The sequence below is a fragment of the Palaemon carinicauda genome, chromosome 1, assembly GCF_036898095.1.
Source record: "Palaemon carinicauda isolate YSFRI2023 chromosome 1, ASM3689809v2, whole genome shotgun sequence".
In the NCBI taxonomy this organism is placed as follows: Eukaryota; Metazoa; Arthropoda; class Malacostraca; order Decapoda; family Palaemonidae; genus Palaemon; species Palaemon carinicauda.
The window spans coordinates 237,357,763-237,378,460 of record NC_090725.1 but is presented as its reverse complement, the minus strand read 5'-3'; the positions used below and the strand labels follow the sequence as shown (position 1 = coordinate 237,378,460).

The 20,698-nt window shown below is 35.8% G+C and overlaps 1 protein-coding gene across 2 annotated transcripts in view; it reads right to left on the bottom strand.

Moving 5' to 3' along the window:
* Positions 1 to 20,698, bottom strand: part of LOC137654472 (WD repeat-containing protein 26) — a 65,246-nt gene that overhangs the window by 15,030 nt on the left and 29,518 nt on the right. For both annotated transcript variants that reach the window (XM_068388137.1, XM_068388144.1), the window contains exons 5-8: positions 17,891 to 17,969; positions 15,201 to 15,386; positions 13,677 to 13,802; positions 10,252 to 10,335 (exon numbers count right to left, since the gene is read on the bottom strand). In XM_068388137.1, the coding sequence (XP_068244238.1) occupies positions 10,252 to 10,335; positions 13,677 to 13,802; positions 15,201 to 15,386; positions 17,891 to 17,969 (475 nt within the window). The remainder of the gene's footprint in view (positions 1 to 10,251; positions 10,336 to 13,676; positions 13,803 to 15,200; positions 15,387 to 17,890; positions 17,970 to 20,698) is intronic.

The following is a 20,698-nucleotide window of genomic DNA, read 5'->3' as shown; positions in this document are numbered from 1 at the left end:
AAACTCAGAAAGTGAAGTTTCTGTAGATTTATTAAGCTACATCATGATTTGGCAGTCATTTATGTCATATTTTATCAATATTTTCTTACTTCCACCAAAAATGATCAGACATACTGTTAGCCATACCTCTTAATACGTGCACGTCTTTCAATTTTCTAAACATTCTTCTAGTTATCAACACACAATACATGAATGCCCTTTTAGTTGTAGTAAAAGAGTGGGGAATACAAAAGGGAGGTAGTGAAGGTTGAAGGGTTAATAAAATCAGAGGTAAAAAGTGAATATCCAGAAAGGCTGGAAATGACATATGACAGAGTGAAAGCGAGAGAAACTGGTAATTTAGAGGAGGATAGAAGTTAGTAAAAGAAAATTTTGTTGGGATTGCAAGTGATGTGTGTGGCATGAGGATTGCTGGAGGCAGCATGAGGAAGGGTAGTGGGAATGGAGTGAAGATAAATGAGGAAGAGAAAAAGAGGGCATTTGAAGAATGGCTGCAGAGTAATAGTGTAGAGAAGTATGAAAGATATAGAAAGAAAAATGTGGAAGTAAAAAGTAAGTTAGATGAAGCAAAGAGGGTGGCTGACTGGAGGTGGGGTCAAGGTTTGGGTCGTTCATATGAAGAGAATAAGAAAAAGTTTTGGAAAGAAGTGAAGAGAGTAGGGAAGGGCGGTTCAAGAATTGAAGAGACAGTGAAAGATGGAAATGGAAGGCTGTTAAAAGGAGAGGAGGTAAGAAGGTGGGCAGAATATTTTGAAAATTTACTGAATGCTGAGGATAATAGGGAGGCAGATATAATTGCTGTTGCATGTGTTGAGGTGCGACTGATGGGAGAGGAGAATGAGAGAGATATTACAAGAGGTACTGAGGAGAGCACTAGATGAAACGAGTAAGAAAAGCCCCTAGTATGGATGATGTGAGGACTGAGATGTTAAAGGAAGGGGGTGTGACTGTACTTGAATGGTTGGTGATATTGTTTAATATGTGTTTTATGTTGTCAATGGTACCAGTAGACTTGAGTGTGGTTGGAAAAATGTATGGTAGAGTACTAACTAATAGGATTAAGGATAAAACAGAGAATGCAATCTTAGAAGTACAGAGTGGTTTTAGAAGGGGTAGGGGATGTATGAATCAGATTTTTACTGTTAGGCAGATATGCAAGAAATATTTAGCAAAAGGCACGGAGGTGTATGTTGCGTTTATGGATCTGGAGAAAGCGTATGATAGAATTGATAGAGAAGCGATATGGAATGTGATGAGGTTATATGGAATTGATGGAAGGTTGTTGCAAGCAGTGAAGAGTTTCTACATAAGTAGTAAAGCATGTGTTAGGATACGAAATGAAGTGAGCGAATGGTTTCCAGTGAAAGTGGGGCCGAGACAGGGATGTGTCATGTCGCCATGGTTGTTCACTTTGTTTGTTGATGGAGTGGTGATAGAGATGAATGCTCGAGTGCTTGGTCGAGGATTGAAACTGATAGACGAGAGTGATCATGAATTGGAGGTAACTCAGTTGTTGTTTGCAGATGATACTGTACTGGTTGCAGACTAGGAAGGGAAGCTCAGTTAATTAGTGACAGAGTTTGGAAGGGAATGTGAGAAAAGGAAGTTGAGTTAATGTGGGTAGGTGTAAGGTTATGAGATGCACGAGAAGGGAGGGTGGTGCAAGGTTGGATGTCATGTTGAAAGGAGAGTTACTTGAGGAAGTAGATCAGTTTATGTACTTGAGGTATGTTGATGCAGCAATGGTGGAGTGGAAGCAGATGTACGTCATAGAGCGAAGGAAGGATGCTAAGTGTTGGGGGGCAGTGAAGGGAATGGTAAAGAATAGAGGGTTAGGCATGAATGCAAAGAGTTCTGTATGAGAAAGTGGTAGTACCAACTGTGATGTATGGCTCAGAGTTATGGGGAATGAAATTGACAGAGACATATAAATTGAATGTGTTTGAGATGAAGTGTCTGAGGAGTATGGCTGGTGTATTTCGATAAGATAGGGTTAGGAACAAAGTAGTGGGGGTGAGAAGGGGTGTAAGAAATGATTTAGCAGCTAGTGTGGATATGAATGTGTTGAGGTGGTTTGGCCATGTTGAAAGAATGGAAAATGGCTGTCTGCTAAAGGTGATGAATGCAAGAGTTGATGGGAGAACTACAAGTAGAGGGCCAAGGTTTGAGTGGATGGATGGAGTGAAGAAAGCTCTGGGTGATAGGAGGATACATGTGAGAGAGGTAAGAGAGCGTACTAGAAATAGGAATGAACAGCGAGCTGCTTCCTCCAGTGCCTTGGAAGACCACGGAGGTAGAAGCAGTAGGGGATTCAGCGTTATGAAGCTTCATCTGAGGTGGATAACGGGGGAGGGTGGGCTGTGGCACCCCTAGCAGTACCAGCCGAACTCGGTCGAGTCCCTTGTCAGGCTGGGAGGACATAGAGAGGAGAGGTCCCCTTTACTGTTTCATTTGTTTGATGTCGGCTACCCCCCAAAATTGGGGGAAGTGCCTTGGTGTGTATATATATATATATATATATATATATATATATATATATATATATATATATATATATATATATATATATATGTATATATAAATAATTAGATATAATATATATGTATGTGTATACATACAATGTAAATGTATATATATATATATATATATATATATATATATATATATATATATATATATATATATATATATATATATATATTTAATATCAAGATTGTTAAAAAACTTTTTTGTATAACAGTGAACTGTTTCTAACTCCATATCCTCGAGTTAATTTTCTACTCTACGTGGGTCTACTGTTTCAAGACTTGTCTTTATCATGTACTGTCTTTCTATAAATGACAATAATAACTCCTTATATAGCAACGAAACTTTCACGAGTAGTGCAGTATCGTAATAACTACTTTGCCTGACAAAAGAAAAGGCACTGACATTTCTGCAAACCCAATAAAAAATGGTAAAAGACTTCAATAAAATGGATCATAAAGACAATGGAAATAACCCTCTAAAAAATAATAATCAATCATTGATGTTAGTGTGCGTAGCTCAACATCATCGCTTGACAGTACATAAAGAGCTAGAAAATATTGAGATCGCATACCAAAGCAAAATAATAATTTCCTAGATCACACCATACATAAGATTGCATACCTCAAAATTATAGTACAAAAGTGTACGATACCCAAGGTATGTATCGTACATCGTACCCGACCCAAAATAATTGCACATGAGAGGGAGTTAAAACTTGATAATTTCTAGTAACATCTGCAACCTCACCATCCATCTGAGCTAATGATGAGGAGTTTGGCAAAACCTATAGATCTACCTGGTTAATGAGGAGGGGTTTTGGGAAACCTATAGAACTACCTAGTGAGTCACAAACAGCCATTGTCTGGTCATCCCTGGTCCTAACTTGATGGTGAGAGAGCTTGGGCACTGATAATTATGCATATATGGTCAGTTTATAAGGCACTGTTATGTCCTTTGCCTCTGCTATTCATGAGCGACTTTTAAACAACTAGTTTGTCATATCTAGCTTTCGAGAGCAGCAAGCAGAAGAGACGCCCAGTTTAAGATAAAGTGACCATTGTTAGTGTTAATATTACATTAGTAAATATCTTCATATTCTATTTGGTTTTTATAAAGAGGGAGCAGGTTATACATAGAAGGTCCTCAATTTACAAACATTCAGTGGTTCAGTATGCAGCAAAACTCGTGATATCTGATTTCAGTGATTTTTGTTTGAAGGTCACTAACTGGCAACTCGCACATTCTTCACATTTCTAATGAGACTAGGAGCCTAAGACGCAAAAAAAAAAAAAAAAAAAAAAGAAAAAAAAAAATCAGTATTTACTGAACCACTTGTTAAAATATCATCTATCATGAATTTTACTTTCTGGAAGGTAATATAAGGCACAGTGAGCCCAAATACTGTAGAAGTTTTATTCCAGCTGTGACCAAGCTGTGGAATGATCTTCCTAGTAGGGTATTTGAATTGGTAGAACTTTATTTCTCAAATCGTTTTATTTCCTTTCTCATTAGGATATTTCTCCCTGTTGGAGCCCTTGGGCTTATAGCATCTTGCTTTTCCAACTAGGATTGTAGCTTAGCTTGTAATAATAATAATAATAATAATAATAATAATAATAATAATAATAATAATAATGATAATAATAATAAATGGAGTTACTTTATGTCCTTATTGTAAATCTCAACATTTATTTGTTTAATTGTAATAAATTCTACATCAAGAAAATCATCATTAAGTGCACTCATTTTATTTGATACTTGCAGACATCTTTTCTAGAAAAAAAGTGCTATTACATAACATGAAATTTAAAAACAAGAGGGGATGTTGCAGGCCTATTCTACCTTTTATAATTCATAAAATTTCAATAAATAAAATTCTTTTAATCTATATTATTTTGAATATAAAAAATGGTAAATATTTCATCTCTGCAACACTTTCCAAATTGCAGTTGAACTTTGCTAATTATCATTATTTTCCTTGGCCCACAATATTACCCAAATTATTACAATTATTATTATTTGTTAAGCTACAACCCTAATTTGAAAAGCAGGATGCTAAAAGCCCAGGGGCCCCAACAGGGAAAATAGCCCAGTGAGGAAAGGAAACAAGGAAAAATACAATATTCTAAGAACAGTAACAATATTAAAATAAATATTTCCTACATAAACTATAAAAACTTTAACAAAACAAGAGGAAGAAAAATTAGATAGAATAGTGTGCCAAGCAAGAGCACTAACCAAACATAGTGGAAGACCATGGTACACAGGGTATAACACTAATCAAGAATAGAGAACAATGATTTGATTTTGGAGTGTCCTTCTCCTAGAAGAGCTGCTTACCATAGCTAAAGTCTCTTCTATCTTTACCAAGTGGAAAGTAGCCACTGAACAATTACAGTGCAGTAGTTAGCCCCTTTGGTGAAGAAGAATTTTTTTTAGTAATCTCAGTGTTGTCAGGTGTATGAGGACAGAGGAGAATCTATAAAGAACAGGCCAGACTATTCGGTGTATGTGTAGACAACGGGAAAGTGAACCATAACCAGAGAGAAGGATCTATTGTAGTACTGTCTGACCAGTCATAAGACCCCATAACTCTCTAGCGGTAGTATTCCTAAACAGAGTAATTTGTAAGAAATAAAGTTTTAAACAGTGTTTTAATTTGGTGGTATTATACATCATTCTATGTTTACTAAATTCCTCAGATTTAAGGTGAAATGAGACTAGTTCAATATCATTAATTAAGTCTACCTACAAGGATTGATAATAGCAAAAGAAAACTACACAGCCCACCAACTGTTATCATAAAAGTTTAGTAAGTTCCACAGCATGACCTCAAAACCTAATAGTTACAAAAATGAACAGAACACATATTCACCTCAACTTCTAGATAATCCATTTTGTTTTTACTCTACAATGCAAGTGCAAAATGAAAGAAAATTTACCTCTTAAATATTCTCCACTTACCCTTTACGAATTTGCTTTATACTGCAAAGGAAATAAACTTTACGTAACTCTAAGAAAATAACAAACACCCTTTCAAAATCAATTTGCATAAAGTCACTGTCAAGCACCTGTCACTGCCACTTTCATTATCACTAACCTTTTAAATATTAAATTTAAATGTTCTTAATTGGACACAAGGCGCTGCTCAAAAAAGATTTCGTCAGGGAAATCCCTTTGCGTGAAGGAGGGAACTTGAGGTTTCAGCAGCACAGTAAGAGAATGTATGTAATTAGATGGATCACAGAAGAGAGACAAGAGACAGAATGAAAAGATTTAAGGGACAAAAGATATGATTTGAAGAGAAGAGCAGGAAAAAAGAGCAGATCTATCTGTAAAACTCCATGTCACCAACCCCACATACAATTTTGAACAGATTGCACACAAATATGCATTAGCTAAGCAATTAAAATCTCTTAATTAAATTAGAAATTTTTTGTATTGAATCAGTCATCCCATTAAACTACAACTTTACATCAGGTCTTATAGGTAAAAAGGCAATGAACAAAAGTGTGGATAAAACTTAAGGTCATTTATATTTACTGACATCAAATCGTCTGAGAAAGATTAGTTCATATTAATCGGTACAAAACATAATCCTATATAATGGATATTCTGACAGAACATGTTATTTTTACAGTGAACCCATACAGAGTGAAAATTAAGTTAAATTTGAAATTATATGAGCAACATGAAGGTAAAAAGTAGAGGGAAGATTAACTGAGATATAGATGGTTGTGCAGTTGAAATCATAAGTTTATTCGGTTTCAGCTTTGTGACCTAGTGAAATATTACCAGTAATCATGAACTATTTAAAAGAAATTAAACAAAACAATTCAAGTTCCTCTTAAAACTTTTGAAGCTGGCAGGGTGTACAAGCAGCCAATTGATTTGCATATTTTTGTAACATTGTTTAAATATCCTATCTAAAAAAAAAGAAAGTAGTTAATCACAACATACCTGTAGTATCAAGTTTTAAAAATATCCTTTTACATTATTCTGTGGTTTTGCATTTTCTTTAAAATGAAGCTAGAATTCTCAATAGAAAAGAGAAAACAGTACTGTACCTCAAATATGGATGAATTCCAAAAGAAAAACCACTTTTAATTTGTCTTTGAAAGATTATAGCTTTGTATTACTTTTGCCTGTGGTGCAAGAATACTATGCTATATTCACAGTGTGTACTAAATTCTGAATGAAAATAGAAAACATCAACCCTAAAATGCATTTATTGATAATTTCAAAACATTTTAAAGAAAAAGTTCTACTATAGACTATGCAAGGGATCAGAGCTGAAGAATGATCTTTTGTTGAATTTTACCAATATTATGTACCATTTTGATCAAAAGCTGCATCATTTGTATGGCACTGAAGTGGCTTTGTTCTCTATACACAAGTCTTTGATGATCACATAACTCAGGATTATGACCAGGGAAATATGGGTAGGGGCCTAAGATTGAACCGAAACAATGTGTCTCATAATCCATTATTCAAATGTTACTATGATACACTTGTTCTTACAGCTAGATTTCAACTTTCATAAAAAGTATGGATTTATTCAGCTATATAAAATTACAGTACATTAAACTTACAAGTAGCTCGAGAGAAATAAAGTTGGTGACAGTGATTTTTATCCAGACAAGTCTGACTAAATTAAGTTTCATGTTAATTAAAACAGCAGCCCTTCAACATACCAAATACTGTACCTTGGAGGGCTGGCTTTCTTATAAGTGATAGACACTCGGATTTAACCTTTGTCCGAGTATTGAAGATATATCACAGGTAACACTAATTACATAATTTATCATATGTGGAACATTGCCACTGGGTGGGTACATTGCCTGTGTGTACGTTGCCTTTTTAAACACAAAAGATATTGAAAATAAATTTTTGTTAGGTAGGTGGGTTAGGTTAGGTTAGATTTGTGGAAATATCAACTAAATATTTTTTTTATTAATGTAATATACTGTACGTAAAAGTTAAATAGATGTTCAGCTTACATTCTCCAACAATCTAATAACAGTTTAAAAGATTACTAATTTCTAATTATGGAAACTAACAAAATAGGTTGTAAGTAACATTTAACTAGTAAACTAGCTAATTATCTTTTGAATTAAAAAAAAAAACAAGTTAAAAGTAAAATAGCTAATTATCTTAGAAAAAAAGGGGCACTGTACCCAGTGGCATTGTTCCCACATGGGGAATGTACCCAGTGGCAATGGTCCTAGCGCCATAATTTATACCGCAAAAACCACCACCTAACATTTACCATTCCATTTCATTGAATTATTAACAACATATATCACTGTTCAAAAAGGTAGTCTAGCAAAATCAACCATACCTACATAATTGCTAAATACAGAAGTCTGACAATTTCAGGTCTTGCTATTTCTTTCATCATTATTATAACTGAATTACTTTTTTAATATAAGTAAGCTTATTATCATTATTTTTAAATTTTTTTCTATACTGTTTTAGGGTTTACTTCACACAAAAAAAAACTAGCTTTCAACCATTTTTACTTTATCAGTTGATTTGATACTGCTATCAAGAATATCTACACCCATTTGAATAAAACTAAAAAAATTAACAAAAATTACAAGTTTTATGACAATTTATACTAAACACCTACTGAAAATACATTGCAATACTTATGATCAAACAAGAAGTTAAAATATAAAATCTATCATTTTCAAATATATCTTTGGATCACAAACTCAATTAAAGCAGCACCAGCTTTATGACCTCATGACATTGAAAACCAAATAAATTCAGTATTCATGCCACTCCCTCCCATCTCCCCTCCCCCCCCCAAAAAAAGAAGAGTAGAGTAGTGTATGATACCGGCAAAATACTGGCCGCAACCAAAAAATAACTTATGAATAAAATGTGGTTTAGTGCTGACCTTTCCACTCCCTCAAGCTCTGATTAGCAGTTCTTTTCGTTATCATTATTCTGTATTCTTGCTCTGAAGCCTGAAGAACAAATCCCTTCACCCTATATTCTTCCCTACCAAAGTGGGCATGTGCTTGAGTATAGCCTAGAAAGGTACCATCTTCTCTGCCACACTGACCAACAGCTCATTGGTAGAGCGAGGACCAGGAGTCTAACGTCCAGGAAGGAAGGGAGAGGGATGTCATCACACCTACTCCATCAACCTTGGAACAGACAGTGTATGTCGCCATAAAATACTGTCCCGGCAGGCTAAATGGCCAGCTGGGCAACCCAGGGGCTAGCGGAGTACCCAGGATCCAGGCCTCAGACCCGGGAGGCTGTAGTATGAGGCAGAGAACCACAAGGATGATGTTCACCCACCTCGAGAGTGTTGGTGTTGCAAGAAGCCCTATCACAATGATTAAGGCTGCCGTTGAGGACTTCTTTTACCTCTTCCTTTTCTTCATCTAATATGAGAAGTGGAGTCAGAATATGAGTTAGAGGGGGAAGAAGAGGAGGACCACAAGGAAGAACAATGCGTATGCTTTTTTTTTTTCATGAGTCTCACTCCTGGCTCTGCAAGCACAGAGGTCCAGGTCTGAGCGACCGTTGATGAGGAGGCTCCACAAAGGAAATAAACCACAAGGGTTGCTTCAACAGGAGCCACAACAATAGGGCACACTGCCACAGGGAGATGGGAAGGGGAAGGCACACTCCCAAGACTTTGCTACGCTGAAGGCACAACCACTGACACTGAGGAAGTAGGAATGGGCACCAGACTCCTCCTTGCCACAAGGGTCACAGCATCAGACGCCAGAAGGGGGTGGGAATCACAGTCACCAAGTTAGGGATCGATGTCACACCAGGGATAGGGGCAACACTCTTCTTCCCCTTACCCTTACAATTTGGTTTACCAACCATTAGGGCCATAACTCATAACTCTGACACCTTACCTTCTGGGCTAGGGGGCTACCATACCAGGCTCGCATATATTTTCAGGTTTACTGGGAGGGGGAGAACCACAAGGTTCCCTGACACTGGGGGAACCACCACACCAATCACCAATGGCATTAATCGTGACACTTAGGACACAGATAACACCACCAAAAAAAACTAATATCGATCTATTACAGTACTTGGGCTTATCTGGTATTATGATAAACCATTAACACAAATTAAAAAATTTAAAATATTCAATAGTGAAACACTGGAAAGATTCAAATATAAAAAGTAACAAACACAGGGTATACATTAGAATACTCAAAAGTAAAATACTGTATTTAAAATTAAAATATATCAAAAAGAAAATTTTATGTAGACTAGCATTTTTAGCAACAAATTTAGAAATTACAATACCATCATAGCTTACAATCTCTCTGAGCACCCTGGCACAGATATACCAGCCATTCATATTTAGGGCCTCAGAGAGGAACCAACCACAAAGGTCTGCAAGACAGGGGCACTCTAACGGCATGTGCATCACAGTGAAGGGGACTAAATAGTCTTCACAATAAGATTACTGTTCGTCTGCCATCAAGAATCCATGGGTCAGACATGTACAGCCTATCCTTAGACAGTACTGTATATCAATAAACTTCCCAGGAGATATACCAGCAGTGATTACCTACTACATGTATTTGCTTTTATCTATGCCAAATTTTCATAAATTAGAAAAATAACACTAAAATCACAACTCCTAAAACTGTTCTTTTAATCTTGTTTCTAAAATGACCACAATAAATTTTTTACAAAATACTAAAAACTAAAGTTTTAACAAGTACACATTACCTTATGCCAAGCTGCACACGTCAAGGAATCATCTGGGGAATTGGATACCTTGCAGATTTGCTCGCCTCGTTCTGTATCCCACACCTGAGAGACATGACATACAAAAAACTATTTAAAGGACTTTTCTAAAGTGTACATAAAATTACCATTTCCTATTTTTTAAGCATATTCATGCAATAAATTACCATCTTTTACCTCACATAACATATATATGCAGAGATTAATTTTTTCATACAACCCCAACATTTAAGGTCAATAAATCACATGGAAATAATAATCTTCAAAGAAAGAGAAATACAGTAGAACCTCAGAGGTCAAACACACTAACTAAACTATTCAGAGGCAAAAATATTTTTGAGCACCTTTTGCCCCAGAGATCACCCAAAAATTTGGAGGTTAAACTTTACTTTACTTTAAGGGCTGCTTATCTGGTCCCGTACAGCAGGGGAACCCTACTCTCTATAGGACCTCCATGGTTGTTTTACGATGTTTATTTGGGAGCATTTAACATTTCTCAACGCATATTGTTTGCTTGCTGTTTGATCATCACTGTCCAAACACTTGCACAGAAAGAATCTATAAGGGCCGAAACGCTGATGCAACTGAGAAAAAGGCAACCAAGCTAGTTTACATGTAGCTCTTACTCCATTCAGACCCAGAAAACTTGGATCCTTCAACTTTATTGTTAATTTCGTTCATTCTAGTTTTTTTGTCATCCATACACAATTATTATTATTATTATTATTAGCCAAGCTACAACCCTAGTTGGAAAAGCAAGATGCTATAAGCCCAAGGGCTCCAATAGGGAAAAATAGCTCAGTGAGGAAAGGAAATAAATAAATGATGAGAATAAATTAACAATAAATCATTCTAAAAACAGTAATGTCAAAACAGATATGTCCTATATAAACTATTAACAACGTAAAAAACAGATATGTCATATATAAACTATAAAAAGACTCATGTCAGCCTGGTCAACACAATAGCAAAATAAGATGTCTTCAGAGGAGGGGAAGGGAAAGGATCCCACAAATAGTTCATTGATAGAGGAGGTGATGTAAAAAGGGGCTGAGGTACATGTTGTAGAAAAATATCACCCATATAAGACATTATCTAGCAGCAGCGTAAATAATTTTCATGATGACAGTGCATCGACTCATTTCAGAAACATCACAATATAAGACAAACATTCCTTCCTTGATCAAATAAATAACAATTAGTGGCAGTAAAAAAGGCAAAGAAAAGAAAGAACCACAAAAGGGTAGTTATCAATTTTTATGGACGAGGACTACATTTCCAAGCAACAACAATACATCTTCCTTACCCTCCACTTAAGCTATTCACTCTCCTTACAACAGACAAGTGGAGTTCAATGTACATTTAGCCTATATTTATTTATTTACAGTATTCTATTAATTATAACGGTTTCTTATTTCTGTATAATTTTATTTACTTTATTGTAAACTTTGAGGATAACGGGGGAGGGTGGGCCGTGGCACCCTAGCAGTACCAGCCGAACACGGTTAAGTCCCTTGTCAGGCTGGGAGGAACGTAGAGAGGAGAGGTGGCCCCCCCCCCTTTTTTTTTCTTTTGATAGATGTCGGCTACCCCCAAAAACTGGGGGAAGTGCCTTGGTATATGTATGTTGAGGAAAAAAGGCCCAAAATAAGAGCATCCTTGGGTGGGGACTAATTAATGATATTCCCAATTATACTTAGTGGGAAAATTGATCCAGTGTAAAAACAAAGTTTTGGCTCAATTTAGGTTTCATTTCCAAAGAACAAGTGTAAAGCATATGCAGGCGTCTATTACAATCCTGTCAATGTTTGTGTAGAAAATTATGTTGACAACTAATGAATATTTACTTCAACCATGAAGAAGTCTGGGATCAGTGCAACATATTCAACTCCTGTCCAGTGAAGAAACGCCACTGAAAACAGGAAGACCCTTCCCTACTTTAGTTGATAAGGAAGGAGAGCGTAAATTGAAAGGAATTTGTAGTTGTGTGAAGATATGGTCTGACTACCATTATCATAAGCCTCTAAAGATTCATATGACTCTGTAGAGGAGAACTAAGCTTAGGACGCCCCCCTACTTATAAGGCAAACCTAGTTTGTGAGAACATGTTGGGATTATAAACTTTCCTCTTCCAAAACTGTTGCTTAATGACTTAGAGGGAAACATGTCTCATCTCTAGAGTCTCTCCAATGGGAATGTCTTTCTGAACAAGACTGTTCAACTTCCAAAATCACGGCTGATGTGCAGAGACATGGCTAAAAGCAAGAATCTTGAACAAGCTCTGGCTCAAGGTCTCGGAGTGAGTAGTCAACACTATTCTGGATATTATGTGTGTTGCCTATTGTAGTTAAAAGTTTCATGGAAGTCAACATAAAAATGCATTAATAGAGTATGTGATATCCTATGAAACAAGAAATCGACTTAAGACGGTCCCTATCTGTCGTAAGTCGGCGACTACCTGTAACCGCATATAAATGACTTGGAAGTTTGTATCCGCATAGGAATAAACCCTGATCAATACATGATAAACTGAACAGCTCCATTCTATGGGCTTAATTCTGATGGATCAGAAGGTTGGAGTGGGTGTATGAGGATGAAATATCATCCTCAAACTTGACAAATGTTTACATCTTATTAGGACAACCCAGACTACCCTTGCATCAATTCTACCTGATACCAAATTTCAGCTTAATAGTGGCCCCCAAAAACCTCATGTCAGGATAGGAAAATACTTAAAAATTATGTACTGCAACTCAAACAATGCCACATTAGCGACAAAAGGCAAACTGAAGGAGGTTACCAAAGGATGCTAACTTCTATCACTCATTGTGAGAGGTGTAAAATCCAAGTAAACTCTCGTTACTACTTTTTTCGCAGTCCAGTTCACGACTGAAGAGCCAGTATATGCATATTGGTGAGGATTCACTTCTTAAAATAACACATACAAAAGGAGGGATACACATTTAAGAGAGATTCCAAACCATTCTAACAGATTTCAGACCAGAGAATGAGCAAAAATATTGAAAGAACGTAGTAGCCAAAAATAATTGCAATGTTAGCCACTACACAAACACAACTAGAGACTACGGCAGCTACATAGAACCTGATGATCTATTATTGCATGCTTAGCGACAGCTTTGATTTATTTTTTTTCTTAAAACTATTACAGTCTCCATAAGGTTTATTGACAACTTATGTGGACTATTATAACTACTGTAATGGGTTTGTTGAAAAAAAGACCTTCATTTAACTTTTTTTCATATGACCTAAACAAGATAGATAAGAGATAAAAGGTAATAAAATGCCTTCAATCATTAAAATTAGCTAACACCCAAGCAAAATCCTTCCATTTCCCATTTGTCATTAATACAGGAAAAATATAACAAATATTAAGTTTTCTGTCTTACCACAAGCTCTGCTGCTTCCTCTTGCAAACAAACAATCAACTTCGAACTGTCAGGACTCCATGCTAGGTATACAACACCATATGAATGGCCATCCAAAGTGAACCTTCTGGTGACTGTTAAGGTTTCCTGGGAAAAAATAAAACCACAATAGTCATTAACATTTATCTCGAGTCTTCCCTTCAAGCTGTTATGAAATGATTTTGTCCAACTTATTTCTTGTTTTAATAATTTTTGCAGTTAAAGTGATGTGTGGTCTCCAAGGACTTTCCTGTTTAAGGTTAGAGCAGGGTATCCAATAAGACCTGATTACCAAAGAAATATTGATCCCCTGCTCTAGGGCCAGTATATCAACGTGCAGATCACTGACAAAATAAGTATAGGGGAGATCTGCAAGTTCAGGCGCATTACAATCTCCCTCCCTCCCTCCCCCCCCCCCCTCTCTCTCTCTCCCTCTCTTTTTTCAAAGAATTTTTAATTCATCTGGGGAGACTCCATTTACTCTTGGGTAGAGCGATTAACGTTTTAACGTTGATAGTTTTTATGATTTTGTCTAAATTATTCTTGAACTCGTTTACCATGTTACTGTTTACTACATCGACTGGAAGTCTGCTCCAAGTATTCCCTATTCTATATGTAAAGAAATTGCCACATTGCGTTGTGCTGTAACTCTTCAATTTCAGTTTGTATCTGTTAACTTAGAACTGATTTGTGCTAAACGAGAATAGATTGTTGTAATCTACATTTTTTATTTCTCTGAAATAAACAGTCTTTGTTTTCTGTATTTGAATTGTCTATGTAACCTATTAGTTTTTGTGCTTTCTTTTCAGCTTTTACGCTCTGTTTGGTGAACTTCAAAGCATTGCTAATAATAAGGCCGAGATCCTCCTGGCCCACTCTTTCTATTTCATACCCCAGGAGAGAGCAATCTATTTGTGGGTTACTATTACTTATGTGCATAACTTAGCATTTCCTACAGTAGAAAAGCATTTGCCATTTTCCAGACCATTCACCTTACTTAATTAGATCCTCTCTTAAGGCTTCTACGTCTTCTGAGTTCGAAATCTATGTTATTAATGTAAATCAGAAATAGTAATGGGCCAAGGACGGATCATTGAGGTACTTCGCTTGTAATAGCTGCCCACTCTGAAGCTTCACTGATTACATCCAGCTAGCTGGTCAATGATGCCTAGTGCATGCGTGCGCCTGTGTGTGTGTGTGTGTGTGGGGGGGGGGGGGGGTTGGATGGGGGTGTGTTTTTATCACTATATTTTTCTATTTTTAAAATACATTAGTAAATAGTCAGTGTGTTCAACTACCTCATACCCATGAAGGGGAAAACCTGGATGGTTGAACTGGGTGCAGGGGGAAATGATAGAAAAATGTTTGGCAACCACTTCTATAAGCATAAAAGTACTGTACTGTATATCTAAATAATGAAGGGGGTTAAACTTATCGGAACCGGATAACCACATGAATACAAGTGATACTTTACTAAATGAAGTCATGAAATCCATCATTACTTACAGGATCAACATCCCAGATAATAACTGTTGAGTCCTTTGAGCCGGTTGCTAACTTGTTTCCATCAGGGCTGAAGCGGGCAATCCAGACCTCATCGCAGTGATCCGAAAGAATCTGGACGGTTGTTCCGGGGAAGGAGTGACGTGAGCAACTATGGTCCATTAATAAGGATCCACCCGATCCTAGAACCTAATGAAAAAAAAATACACCTATCAGCAACCCCATAAATAACTAATACAAAACCTTATTTAAAAGTTGGTCTAAAACAAAAATCCTTCACTATGAGTGTATAAAATGTAGAATTTATCATCATTCCATTACTTCTGAACAAAAGATGAAAACAACTTACATGCACATATCGTATATACTCGTATAACAGCCGAACTCACGTACTGTGTAACCCCAAATTTTCTCCCATAAAATATGATTTTATCATATATCTCGTGTATCGTGCGAGTTATGTTTTGAGAAACCATTTTTTCATTCCATCTTCTACTTCAATGGGTTAAAAAATTAAAAGATGACGTTAAAAGTATCGTTAGTAACATTATAATCATTGCGTAAAAGCATATAGCCATAACAACAACCAAAACAAAAAACAGTTGTTTTGTTATGAACACTCGAATCAGATACCAGCTGTTTGGCTTACATATCGATATTGTACGATAGTAAACAAGGTAGCATAAGACTGACATTTTTACATTATACCCTTATTCGCTATGGAGAAAAGTTCAAGATATACAGCTACTGCTAAATATAAATTGACAAGCTGTAAATGAAGGCGAGAAAACAAACTATTCATAGCCTTCATTCTGTTTGGAATCTTGGAAAGCTGTGTCTGATACTGGAGGAAACAAAAGGGAAACTTACTGAGAACCTATGAATTTGCAAATCGTGTAATAAAATGTAAAAGCCAAATTTCAAAGATGAATTTAGTGTGTAAAAACTGACAATATAGTTTTGATATAAATAATTTCTTTAGCTTTATAATCAAGTACCACAGAGCTAGAAAAACTATCAAATTCACATGTATCAGCAACATGAACGAAACGCCTGTTAGCTTCTACATCGGATTCAACTAAACAGTACATAAAATAAGAGAAGTTTTTCAAATAAAACTTTTGAAATTTGTATGCTAATTGGAAAATGATAGATCAAGCAATAATTGTTTCTTTTAGGAAATGTGAAATATCCTTCGGTAGTTTGCCTTACAGCTGATATGGGTAGCGTAGAGGACTGCCGATCAACTTTTATGCATAAATGGAAAAGATTATAATTCAGTATGGTTTTATTATAAATAGTTAAATACTAAAATATGAATATTACATGCATTATTACTGGATACAGTTAAGTATAACATCAGTTTAATCAAATCTGGTTTATTTCCAATATAGCTGTAATTTCAACCACAGTAAACGAATATACAGTTTGAACAATGAAGTAGCCTAGTCCAATAGTGCATAAGCTAATTTTACATCTCATGTATGTATGATGTGACCCCTTGAATTTAGCTTCAAAATTAGTCTTCAAAACTCGCATGTTACACGAGTGTATACAGTATGTGCTCCTAAAAGCCCAGAATTTTAGTACAAATGTGAAGCAGTTCTTTCCAACTAAATATAAAATAAATTATACCTTGCAATAGTCATTTTTTCTTATTACTTCCGACTAGGAGCACAGGGAGGATGGAAACTAGTCAGCAATCACTGACATCATTCCTTTCGCTAACATTTTGTGACAGGTAATTTCTTGTATTACTGTATACTAGTAACCAAATTGTTGTAAAAATTGATTTTACTCGTATAAACTTTGCTCTTATACAAGACCCATAACTCAAATTTTTAACCCCTTTACCCCCGGGGTATTTGGAAATTTCCCACCCTTAACCCCCAGGGGGTTATTTTTTTCCAAGCACATTTTGCAGTATATTTTATTTAAATTGCTCTAACAACCTTAATTTTTGTCATAGAGAGGTCAGGTTGGTCTCATTCTCTTGGAAAATGCCTGAATTTTCTCAAAAAAATTATCAAAAAATATGAAAAACTAATTTTTATAGCATTTTTTTGCAAGGACGTACCGGTACGTCCATGGGGGTAAAGGGATGGCTTTTGTGAAACGTACCAGTACGTCCTTTGGGGGTAAAAGGGTTAAGATATGTAGCACTTTTATAAAAAAAATCAAACAAAAGCCAAAAATTTTGCAATGGCAAATTGCAATTGAAAATTATAAAACATTATAAGCAATATACAATAGAGTAAACATAAAAAAATTATCTATTTTAAATATTGAAATGTGATTGCTTTGTAAGGAAATAAAGGGTCTGTGGATAATACAAGTTCCTAGATTTCTAACATTCACTGTTATCTCCCCAAAAAAGTTACAGAGTAACTAACTGATAGTGCATACACATAGCTACATTGTTACTGGTTTTGGTTTCTTTTTGTGAAAAAGCTCAAGTAAAATCTACAAACACATATTTCTCAAATCATCTTTATTTTTCATAGCTTTACATACCAGAGTCTTTTAAAAAGGCATATCTTACCAATAAGGTACCCCATGGTCTAGGGTGATGGTTTACATTTTATGTAGGGACAAACCACATTTTCTACATGTTATTTTTCTGTTTTCTCGCAATACAAACCAATGTCCTGTAATATCAAGGTATATAAATTTTAACAGATTTATTTACTAACCTGACTGTCACTACGAGTATTATGGTAGGCACACTGTGTACGCTGCTGTTCAACAGCTTGTAAAATCAGCGTTTCAAGTCTGTAATAGAGGATAATTCAGTGACCAACTGAAAAATTACAAATTTTTTAAGTAATTTGTATATTTCCTAACTATACAACCTGAGTTCTTTACTAATGGTCAAGGAGAATGATAATATAGCTGGAATAAGCCAATTACTGTATAAAGGGCAAACCCCCCCCCCCCCCCCAAAAAAAAAAAAAAAAAAAAAAAAAAAAAAAAAAAAAAAAAAAAGGCATTTTTATCAAATACTGTATTCCATGTAATGGGAGAATGGCAATTTCAAAACCAGCCTAATGTTACTAAACTTTTATTATAAATCTTACCACACATATTATAATCTTTATTGTTGTTACTGTTATACATTTATGTTTTTAGTTTATAAAATAAGCTGCATTTGTTTAAGAAAGTATTAAACTAAAACAATTAGTGAGTTTGAGCACAATGTTTACATTATTCACTCAATGTTTACATATCATCATTCGTAACCTTCTTCCTCCCATTCTCACTCAATATTTTGCAACTAAGAAAAAATGTTTTCTGCAATAAAGATCAAATAAAAAAGTCTTGTATTTGATAAATTTACCTTTACATACAACTGTATAATTGTAATTAGCATATACTGTACTTTAAAATCATCTTTCTCAATAACTAGCAGTAGTTGTTTGGCAAATTTGCTACAACTAATACGCTTGCCACGGCCGTTAAATGTCAAAACAACCATTTTTATACAACAGTTGCTGCTTACCTACTAACTATCATGAATTTAAAGTTTATTCCTTTGTTTAAACCTAATTGCATCATTGTTTTTTGTATACCATAGTAAGATACCAGTAGCCTGCAAATTTTAAGGTTTTAGGCAACCTGGCACAACGAACACTACCGCCATCTCTTGGAAAATAAGGTAAACATTCTTAGTTGTCCGAAAGAAGTTTTTGGTGACGGAAGTATTGTAACAGAAAAAATTAATTCTTATTATTTTATTTTATTTAAACACACAACTACAGTGTATGATTAAACTGAGCACATTAAAAGCTGTTAAGTCAATCCTTCCTAACTACTATATAAGAAGAAAAATTAATTACGGATACAAATATGGAAAATTCTAGGATTCGAACAATTAGACTAGCCTACCAACAGGTTCACAACAGAGCCAGAGTACAGTATTATAAATAAATAAAGACAAAATTACCGCTAAATATTTATATTTTATTCAACAAAACTATATACCGTAACTAAAATTAATATATTTTACGATTTTAAGTCAATCCTTGCAAACTACGACCGTATTAATGAAACATATGCAATTAGAATACCCTAACTACAACAAAATAGAGGACAAGAAAATAAATATTTTCATAGGCCCAAAAGTATTGTATAATAGGCAAACCCTGACTTTTTTCATCCAAAACTGGTCTTAAAATTTCTCCCTTTAACATGGTAATACTTTAAATGAGGTGTAAACAAGCAGGGAGACAACCACCCTCCAGCTGACCCACAGCAAACTCCCTTTGGTTGCAGTTGGGACTTACTTCAGGGTTGGTGTTGGCGGGAAAGTTCGAGTAAAGAATTCAGGTTTGTATAGTTAGGAAAAATACAAATCACTTTTTAATTTTTTCATTTGTTCCTATGCAATACAAACCATCGTTCTTTAATATAAGAGACCATCCTTAGGTGAAAGGAAATCGCCTTTCCAACTGGCTGGAACTTGGCCCAAGAACTCGAGATTCATGCATAAAATAACAAATTTCAAGTAATTTGTATTTTTCCCAGCTATACTTACGAGGAGCTTCCTTAGGAGATCTGAGGGCATTACCCCCAATACCGAGCTTGTCAAAGATACTGTAGAAGGCCATTCTATAGACAATTGGGTTTACCTGGATACTTCACCCTTCCCCTTGCAAGGAGAGTGAAGACAAGACTCCCTTGCTGAAAGCAGTGACCTTACCTTCACTTTAGATCATGTCCAACTGGTGAAGCTTCAAAGGCTATACCCCAGGAGAGGGGAAGATGAAAAGGAAGGAAAAGGCCCGCCATTCTTCGATTTCATCCCAGACTTACTCATAACCTTAGCCTTCAACCTGAAGTTACTAATCCTGTAAGAGGAACTGAGGTAGCTAAACCATCAGCTGAACAGTTATTACAGGTCCTAAAGTGAAAGTGTCTACAAACCTGTGAGTCACATCCAGCAGGTAATGGACTCTGAAGGAGGTCTGTTGTCTCCAGATACCTGCCTTAAGAACCTACAACACAGAACCTGCGATGAAATGCCAAGGAGGTATAGATGCCCCTAATGTCAAGGGCTTTAATCAATACCTCTGAATCAGATGAAGATTACAGCGAATAGATGACTTCCCTCAACCAGAAGATGGTGTTCTTCAAAACCTTTTTCTTCCCTCCCATGCTAAAGAGATGTTGCAGGCGAGGTCTGGCTGACCTGGCACGTTTGAGGTAACACCTCAGCGCCCGTACAGGACATAGTATCAGCTGATAAGAATCCTCGGTTACCTCTCAGAGACTTAAACCTGAAAAGATAAAAATTGTGGGTTGTGTGCAACAGGTTTTGAGATACGTGCTCAGGAACGAAGGAGATAGAGAAAGATCTCTCCACCCCCTTGAGTAGGTGACGAAATCATGTGAAGTTTGCGAACTCGCTTAGCCAAGGGTAATGCAAGCAGGAACCCCGTTTTCAGGGTAAGGTCCCTGTTTTAAGGCTTGACTCAACAGTTCATAAGGTGCCCCCTTCAAGG